General features: G+C 36.1%; 1 protein-coding gene across 2 annotated transcripts in view; it reads right to left on the reverse strand.

Moving 5' to 3' along the window:
- Window positions 1-6,114: 6,114 nt before the first annotated feature.
- Ptprq (protein tyrosine phosphatase receptor type Q) overlaps window positions 6,115-10,301 on the reverse strand; it is a 172,134-nt gene continuing 167,947 nt past the window's right edge. For both annotated transcript variants that reach the window (XM_050135561.1, XM_050135562.1), the window contains exons 42-45: window positions 9,830-9,978; window positions 8,912-9,047; window positions 6,539-6,662; window positions 6,115-6,152 (exon numbers count right to left, since the gene is read on the reverse strand). In XM_050135561.1, the coding sequence (XP_049991518.1) occupies window positions 6,115-6,152; window positions 6,539-6,662; window positions 8,912-9,047; window positions 9,830-9,978 (447 nt within the window). The remainder of the gene's footprint in view (window positions 6,153-6,538; window positions 6,663-8,911; window positions 9,048-9,829; window positions 9,979-10,301) is intronic.

The following is a 10,301-nucleotide window of genomic DNA, read 5'->3' on the forward strand; positions in this document are numbered from 1 at the left end:
GGTTGGGCTCACAACAACATGAAGAATTGTATTAAAGGGTCGCGGCCTAAAGAAAGTTGAGAACCCCTGGTCTAGATAGACAGAGGTGATACAGCAGGAAATGTATCTTTTGTAGTTCAAGTTTAACAGGCCACTAGGGGTTACAGAACAGATCAGTGGTATTATCAGAGCTACGAATGAGGAGCATAAACATGACAACAAACTACAGAATTTACAAGGTAAACAATACGCTTTGTTTAGGACCAAACATATTTTGGAAGAAGCAGCAAAGAATAGAAAGAACAATGAATTGGGTATCTGCATACAAAGGGTGATACTGACCATGTGATGGTATCTAATTACATAGATGATCACAGGCAATACCCAGGAGCATCTGTTTTGAGGATGGGTTTAGTGTCCATGTGAATGTACTAAGTTCAAGCCAATAAGAACAGAGGTGTAATCATCTACCTGATGGTCTCAATGGAATACAGCAGGATATAGTCAAAACCATGACCTCCTGTGATCCAGGAGCCTTTTAGGAGTCTGAAAAAGGCCAATAATAGCATCACATACTAAGAATTGTCACAAGTCAAATGAAGTCATAAAAATGTCTGAGAAAACTTCCTGGGACTTGGCACTAGTTCAGTAAGGTTACTTAAAGCAAATAGTCTGTTTTATACATAGTTGCTTACCACCACTTAAGTATATTCTTTAAAAATATACAATTTCTGATTTAATAGATCAGGGCAACAATAATAATCTTCCTACTGTCCATTAACTTTATGAGTAAACCACACTCTGATGCAACTCTGTTTGTGAGAGTCCAGAAAGCAAATAAATGTTCGGTCTCAGCCATGGAAGCTCAGATGTTCTAAATATTCTGTAGCAGTCAAATGATCTCTCTGGAAAGCATGCAGACTATGTCAAGCACTGTATTTAATATTTAAAATATCAGTTGTTTAGCAGACTTTTGTAGGGGAAGGATAAGAAAATAACAAATGCAAGTTAATAATTGTCTCCGCATTTAACTTATGTAAGCAGGAGAGCATGAAACGATAATAGGTTTGTGGAAATAATCCACATATATTTCATTTAGTTTATTCCAAAAAGTTAATAAGGTGGAAATTCTATTCATTTTTAATAATTATGAGGTAGTTCTATTACTTGAAATTTTCTAAAACAATGCCTTTATTAACTGAAAAATAAAATCGTATGCAATTGAATTGCACACTGGAATACATGTACACTGTAAAATGATTACATAGAATTAACTACCAAATGCATTACCTCGCATGGCTACTTTCGTGGTGAAAATAGCGAACCCTTCCCTGTAAGGAGGAGGTAGGTAATTCATAGTTAGATGCTGCGTGTTGTGAATGAGACATTTGAAAGCGTGCTTCAGTGGCTTCTTAATTTGAAAGGGATTGAGGGATTTTCAATGCAATGTGTTTTGTTTAGATATTTCAAACCTTATAGTTTTGTTGGGGAAGTCTGACTTACTAAGGGCTCTGGAGATTTCTAGTCAAGCCTCAGGTAACTTCTACTCTTTCATTTAAGAAACAATCTTAGAATTTGGAATTTAGAAAACAACTATGATACTTCAGAAATTAATTTAGAAGGAATTGATATATTTCTATTATAGTCTTCTCCCCTGGAATATGGTATAATTTTTCATTAACATGAATGTTATGTTTTATCTTAGATTGATACATTTTCTCAAAAAATATGACTCATGACCACAATTATTCTTGTGTTGTTTAGCTGTGATTAGCAGGAAGTCTCTAATTAGCTAATTGGAAACTGGGACACAGCATAATTATGGTTTTCCTTTATGAAGAACATTTCATACCATTCAAAACATCCCATCTATGTGACTCAAGGAGATACTTTCACAGGGCAATAAAATATTTTTCATCTTTGAGAGAAACTTGGCTTTAAATGTAATGCCCACACTTACCTGTGAATTAAGGCCCAACACTTAATATTTTATTTTCTTTAACTATTGCATAGGGAGTCAGGCAGTGGTGGTGCACGCCTTTAATCTCAGCACTCGGGAGGCAGGGGCAGGCAGATCTCTGTGAATTCAAGGCCAGCCTGGACTACAAGAGCTAGTTCAGGACAGGATCCAACGTTACAAGAGAAACCCTGTCTTCCAAAACAAATACAAAACCAAAAACTATTGTATAAGACCTTGAAACCTTTAAACGATTTTGTAAGGATTAAGTAGAATGACAACATAAATATGGCAAGAAGACCTGTAAACCATCCAAATGACTTTTTAATCTACAAATAACTTTGTGAATATGAAGCTAAGTTAAATAAAATGTATCATAACAAACATAATCTTGTTAATGGAGGACAATAATATATTTTGAGACTTTCTACTATGTTAGTTTTATCTTCAAAGGACAATATTTCAGGCATTGTTCAGCATGTCAAATTGAGTCATCAAAAATAAAAATGTTCTCAACTTGTTTTCCTAATCACACTATATGTTGTGTATTTGTCTATATAAACATTTAAATCCAAACATTCCTTTAGCATGTTTTTTGACTTCTCTTTGACAAAGGTTTTATGTATCCATGGTTTTATGTAGCAGAAATCAATATCTCAGATAATGTCTTTTCTTTAGTCTGTCCACATGAAACATACAAACAAATATGAAACCATGATCATAAGGTTCAATGCAGTCCTTAAATAGGATGTTTAGGCTTATTGATTCCATTTGCAGTTTCTGTTGAAGGATAATTTTCCTGGTTGTGGGTCATAAACATTTTCCATGTTTATCATTTTGTGTTTCTACATTAGGTATTGTCAGTGTGACATTGTTAAACTTTTTCCTGACTTATTAATTAAAATATATGACGAAAGATTTATTTTGTCCAATATACCTTGCTTTATTTTTACATTACATCTAGGCAGAAGCCTGGGTATAAGACCATTCTAACTCGATTAAGTTTATTTTACTTTTCAAAACATTTTCATAGGTGTGATCCTAAGTGTTTCTTTGAATATCTCCAGTAGTAGATACGCTAGTCTGGGTTCCATTCCACCTAGGAACTCTGTCCATATTCATGAAAATAATTTGTCTTGAAATATTATTTATTCTAAGAAGACAAGCTGTTTTGCTGAGATTAAGCATAATAACCTTCAGTATTCAAATATTTGTATCATTCAGTTGAATAATTCAAGTCATTGTGTATTCCAAGCTTCTTAAAAAATTTACTATGAAGTTTCCAATAGACCTTGGAAATAGACTTAGTTATCCCAATGACTGCATGGGTTTATGGAATACTCAGCTGAACATAAATTCCATTTTAAAATTCAAGTTCTTAGTATAGTATGTGGAGTGTGATACACTCTTCTATGTAGAGGTCAAAGTATAATTAATGTTTTTGCAAACGATTGACGTACATTTCCTATAAAGCACCAGAGGCAGCGTATGCACTAAAGCGCAGCATGAGAGAAGAGGCCATGCCCACAGCTGCTCTGGTCTCTGGCGAACTATTCAGAGAGGCTCCAGTTTCATTTGGCTCCTCCAAAACACATGTTGCTCATTTATTGTACATGGGCTCCAATGAACTTTGACAAATTGGAGCTGAGAAGCTACAGGTGTTCTTCATTTTAATTCTCACTTAGTAGCCACCAGCAGAACTTAAATAGACCTGGGTCCTTTCATAATCTCATTAGGAGTCCACTTGCCTAACATTAATCTGCGAGTTTCTATCCACTTTCAGTTAAAGTTTGTTGATACATCACTATGCTGTCCATATTTAACAATGTACATATTGTTTTCTGGTGAAGAATTCAAGTTCTTTTGACAAATTGTCTTCATTAGTTTCTGCTAGCTCTAAAACTGTTCTGACCCCAATGTCTTCTATAGATTCAACATTATTTAGCATATAGTTTGATATCAGACAGCAATATAGTTGGAGTATATGTATAAGTGTTTCTTAAGGCTATCCTATTTTTATCAAAGCAAATTTTTTATTTTAAAGTAATCTGCAGGTGACTTAATTTTAAAAAAGCAGAACAAACAACCAAACAAAAAACCACTAGAGCTTGGTCAGGGCTGTTTTAGAACAGAGCTAACATTATTCATTTGTATTACAGACATTTACATGCAAACATCCTGAGGAACCCTGAAAAACTCTTCTCCGTGAATGTAATATCTCCAGTGCAGATATTAGAGACAATGATCTCCCCTTTGAATCAAACTATAGTTTTGTCTATATTTTCATGTACTATAATAAAAGGTAAATCCAATCAGCACTTTCCAGAGACTGTTTTCTGTCTTCCACGAACACAAACCTTTTCAATAAAGAGTGGTTAGCTAAAGCTCGAGCCTCTTAGACTTCTCGTCTATTGTTATTGGTGTTTTTTGTACTCTCAATAGCATAAAAATGCTGATTGGAGTTGTAGATGGTATTTTTTAATATTTCCTTGCTATAAAAATGATATTCAGACTTTAAACTCTTTCTGAGACTATGTTTAAGAATAAAATATTTCATTTTTTGGCTAGTGTGTTCCATATGAATACTAACTTTTGAGGATGCTTTTGGAAATAATCTTGCATGAATTATATATAACATATAAATTATAACTGTTACACTAATATATAAAAGGTTTTATACTAGTATTTAATATCTATGATATAATTAATATAATTGTTGATATCTTAATATATATAACATCTAATTAATATTTAAATCATTTTTCAATTTAACTCAGTTCCTTAATATTCACTTTTACCAGCCATCACATTTTCTATATGTATACTTAGACAGAAATAAGCACAATCTATAGTTCCTATCATAGAAGTAGAAAAATGAATACTATTTATTTGTTAGGGCTTTGACTCTGTGAAAAACAATTTCATAAAGTTCAGTTAAGTATGTTATTACTCAGAGAAAAAGGGGTTAAAGTGATTTTACTTCTTAAAAAATGGCTCTTATTTGCTTCAAACTTGTTCATTTCTTTTTGCTGTTATTGTTTTTCTTTTTTGTTTTTTTTTTTTCAACATAGGTTTTCTGTGTAGCTTTGGAGCCTGTCCTGGAACTAGCTCTTGTAGACCAGCCTGGCCTCGAACTCACAGAGATCCACCTGCTTCTGTCTCCCAAGTGCTGGGATTAAAGGCGTATGCCACCACCACCTTAAATTCTACTAATTGCTATTTCTATATACTCAACCCTTGGGCCTGAAGTCAAGGCTGTGCAATGCCATCTACACAGAAGGTTCTGTTGGCACCGCAGCAGCATGTCGCTCACCAGTTAGCAAGCTTTTATTGTCATCTTTATTCATTTCTATTCAGAAACTCTTTAAAACTGTTAGTGATGAGTGTAAACCTAGTGGACAAATACTCTGATTCTCTTAATTATGTATTTCAAAATAACAGAGGGGCACAACCTATGCCTGGTGGTGTGCCTGGTCTGGCCAATGTAGGCAGGCTAGAAAGAGTCTCCATAACTTCACACGGGAACGTGCACGTTGCAATCTTCCTTTCATTTTTGCAAACTGAAGACCACAGTACAGTTTCAATAGCCTGAGGTCTTCTCAGAGTGCTACTGTGTGCTGAATGACCATTGCAGTGTCGGGGGGTTACTGCTCAGCTGTTCAGGCTCAAGAGATGATATCTTCACACTCATAAAACAGGAGATTCAAAACACGGGGCCGTGCATGGAAGTACAGATCATTATGACAGTCTTGGAAGTCATCCACAAGAAATGTCAGCCCCTGGAGGCCAAAATAACACTGCCAAATTAACATTTACAGCTTTTGTTCAAAACGAAATCCAATACGTAGGGGAAAAGCACACTGAAACACGTACGCTAACCTAATAATAATTTCATATTTGGCTTGTTCCAACAAGTATTGAGGACCTCAAAAAACTTGCAGTATGTGTTTTCTTAAACATTTTAATTCTATAATATTTAATTCTATACAGAACAAAGAGCTATCTTATGCGAGCATTTCCTACAACGGTCCACAAAATGGTCAATCCAGTTCGTGAGTTACAGCAAGGGAAGCGTGAAGATTTCCTCTGCCCAGGTCAATTCCAAAACAGGGAGATAATAATTTTGGCTCCTGGGATCTGCAAGGTGTATCTTCCAGCTGAAATCTCTGGTCAAAATTTTACATGGTAGTTTCTTCCCACTCAAGCTCAACATCACCTATAGAAGATAGCAAGATACCAAAGACTATTTAAGTTAACAGTCTAAAAGGTTTCAATCTTTTTTTTTATTTTTGACATTATAATATACTTACACCATCTCCCTTTTCTCTATCTTCCATCTAAACGCTCCCATATATCCTTCCTTGCTCTTTTCAAAATTCATGGCCTCTTTTTTTCTCCTCTTATTTATTGTCGAATTTTTAATGGAAAAAAGTGATCAAAACCGGAAGGCTCTTCTCCCAACTTAGATAACAGAGAAATGAAATACAAGGTATAGGCACTATACTAGATTCTCTGGCATTTTGAAACTATAGTTATTTTGAAGTTAATCGTCCTGCAGGAGATAGTAAGCTAATGAATTGGGTGTGAATTCTATCTGCTTACCTTCCATGGCATCCAAAGAGTCCATCTTCTGGAGTGTGGAGTAGTTAACAAAGCAGATGGGTTGGTGATTTCCTTTATTTGATAAAAGATCCAGAATGCACTGGTGTAGGAAGATATACTGTGCCTATAGACAGCAAAGGAAGGAAGTTTAAACCAATGGCAGGGTGGGGATTTTTCTTGTAAAGAGGATTATTTCGTTACTGAGAAAGATGCACCGACTCTTGACAAATATGAATTATCTAACTTAGAGAAAGAATATGCTGTAGTTTATCAGGGATTTTCTCCCATTTCCATCGTAAGATTTGCTAAACTCTTGTGGCTTCTTACTGGTTTAAGGGCTTGCTTTACAAAATATTTGCCATTAAGTGACAAATAATTATAATATATTCTTTCTTGCTGTATGAAAAGCAGCAAATACTAGTGAATCTATATGTGAGCTTCCTTTTTCTTGCAGGGCATAGTTCAGCGATTTCGACTTATTTAAAGACAACCTTCTTTCAAAAACACAGATGCTATATTTATTTGTGAAATTTATGAGTGAGTATTTTAATGTAATAAGTAGCACTTTTTGAATATATCTAGCAATTTTGCTAATCACTGGGACATTTGGCTAATTCATTGTCAAGGACCTGCTCTTAGTTTGTCAATATAACTAGTTGCTATTGAGGTAGCTTAACATGCAAGTGCTGAGCAAAGACTTCTAATATTCCATCTATATGTCCAAATCGAACTAGTACCCTCCACATAGCTAATGCTAATGCCAACTTGCATGCATTGTTGGAAAATTTTTCAGAATACGAAAATGTCTATTTTTAACCATCTCTTTTCACGCCTCCAGAACACACCTGGCATTAAAGGAATATCAGTGAATGTTTTATTTAAACATATGTGTGTAATGGGTTTTAAGAAAATTCTGAAGAATGGCCATGTTAAGTGGTTATATTCATAGTTATTAGTATAATGCTTTTAAACCTTTTTGAGAATGCTCCGACTAGAATTGTCTTCTGGGACAGCTTATCATTACTAGCAGTATTTATTTCTTTTTGGGCTCAAAAACCTTTTCTGCCATTCTTCACCACTAGAATGGCATCTCCACAAGAGTTGAGCTCTTTCCTATTCAGCGCTAAATTCCAATTGGCAAAAACAGGACCTGACACATAGCAATTGCATAATAAATATTTGTTTACTTCACTTCGCTTAATTTTCAAAACTACCCAGCCTTTACCATTTGAGGGAAGATGTAATTTGGAGAGCATGAACAAGCCATCAGAGAACAAGCTTTGTGTTCAGGTTTAGTACTCACAGATGATCAAATAACAGCCTTTGCGTCTGTTAAGACATTAAGTGTAGTCAGGAAATATCAATTCTATGGAAATTTCCAGTATGTTCCTTGTCACAATAACTGTGTTTCCTCAAATTCACAGCATGCGGTCAACCACATTATTAGTAGAAATATACTCAATTATTGAAAAATAATTTACACTGAGGAATTTTGGTGTCTTTCAAAAACACATTTGAACTTGAAGTCACATTTGATATTTGAGGCTTTGGGCTATGAGGATCTCATCCTCCCTGTTGGAAAGAATGACGGGTATAAAATCTGCCAGGAGTACAAGCCGAGCTGTGAGAGATAGCCTGTGGGCTCCAAGATCCTTCTGCCATCATGTGTTATTGCCAAGCAGGCTGTAGGATGTCATGAAAACCGCAGTTTCTACCTTAGACAACCATACCACCTTCAGAATTCATTTCTTTTGCTGATGCTTAATTCCCTGATCCCAGAAAACCCAAGACTTATGCTGGGAGATTTAAAGGATATAACATCCATAAAATAAGTGGCAAAATATGATTAGTTATTTTTCTTCTACCACGTGAGTTTGTGCCAGCAAACTTCCAGCAGAACCCAGAGCAGGACAGGCTCTAATCCAGATCGTAAACCAAAGCATCGGTACTATTTCACGATGTAATAGCACTTCAGAGCCTTCTCTCAGAATGGCTATTCGGATCTCTCTTCCTCCTAGTTATGATCTGTGTCCCCTTGGTGTCTTCCAGCAGCAGGATGGTGCTGGGCTTCCTGCCTTCCCACTCTTGTTTTGTTACTGCAGTAGGAGATGAGACAGGAACATTCCGCATAGAAACTGAAATCATGCCTCAGTGTAACCGAAGAAAATAAGCCATGCCTCTTCTGCAGGACAACACCAGTTTATAAGGACTGGATTCAGGATAGAGTCATTTTTTTCCTTGTTGTTATTATTACATAGAAACACTAGATAGGGCAGAATGTCACGGAACTAAGACAGATGAAAGAGCTTCAGAACACTTGTTTTCTTACAAAAGAGGGGATGCATGAATTGAGTGTAAGTTCAGATATCTTACCAGGTTCTGTACCATGCACATTCTCTCACTCCTTAGTTCAGCCACCAGTCCATATATGTCCACAAAGTCATGGTCATTTACATGTTGTGTTAAGTGGTCCAGAGCAATGAACACTCCAGTTCTTCCAACCCCAGCGCTGCAAGGAAGATGAAATCACAGGGACTGTTTTCAGCAAAGGTTTGGTTGTGTTGAGGATGATGATGACGGTGAAGTATGGGACAGACATATTCTGAGAAGTTTCTTTTCCTTAGCTGGAGATAGATTCTTTTTTTTTTTATTTGGAGACTCTTTGGATATTGATTTTACCAAAACTATGTATAAACACAGAAAGATGTTTTATCTTATTACTATTCTACTTTTATCAGAAATAAACACACAGGGCAAGGGATGGGTTGTGATTTTTAAATGATTTAGAGAAGGGTCATCCAACCAAGAGATTAAAACAGAAAATCCTGTACTGATCAGGATTTTTTAAAGTTTTTTAAAAATTTATTTTTTAAATTTTATTTTTATTTTATTTTATTTTTAAAATTTATTTTACATACCAACCGCAGTTTCCCCTCCTGTTCCCCCCAATTTCCATCTACCCCTCCTCCAAATCTATTCCTCCTCCATCTCCATTCAGAAAAAGGCAGGCCTAACATGGGTTTAAAGAAAGCACAACGCATCAAGTGGAGGTGATTTAACTTTGCCTCGTCACTCATTAACTCTACACCCACCTCACCTCTGCCATTTAGACTTTTAGAAAGCTACCTTCTGGTTTATCACAACCAATAAAATGCTTAGAAAAGATGAGCTGAAATGAACCTAAATCCACCTTCTATAAGAAAATAAAATACTCATCGTGATTTTAACAAGTCCTCATCAGATTGAAGACCATCGCAGGTGTATCATGGGCTCTACAGCCATCTTACTTACCTGCAGTGTACAACCATAGGGGTAGTGTCGTGGGCTCTGCTTGTTCGAACCAACTTCACAAAGTGAATCAGAGGGGTGGTGTTCTCAGGAACCCCATGCTCAGGCCAGCCAGTGAAGTTACACTGTCGGACAGTCATGCAGTCTCCGTGCTACACAAAGTGGTAGATTAGAAGTGATAAAATTTGTTAGAATGACTTGCAAGGCAAAGATAACTGATGTCTTAGCTTTCACCAGTGACTTTAGAAAGATATCCTTTACCAGACAAAAGAAATTTCATGTATATAACTACTAATGAAATCTTTTACTGTTACAACTAACAGGATTAGCCGGGCAATGATGGCGCACGCCTTTAATCCCAGCACTCGGGAGGCAGAGGCAGGCGGATCTCTGTGAGTTCGAGACCAGCCTGGTCTACAGAGCTAGTTCCAGGACAGGCTCCAAAGCCACAGAGAAGCCCTGTCTCGAAAAAAAA

The sequence above is a fragment of the Alexandromys fortis genome, unplaced genomic scaffold, assembly GCF_014885135.2.
Source record: "Alexandromys fortis isolate MF-2015 unplaced genomic scaffold, M_Fortis_MF-2015_v1.1 scaffold_24, whole genome shotgun sequence".
NCBI lineage: Eukaryota > Metazoa > Chordata > Mammalia > Rodentia > Cricetidae > Alexandromys > Alexandromys fortis.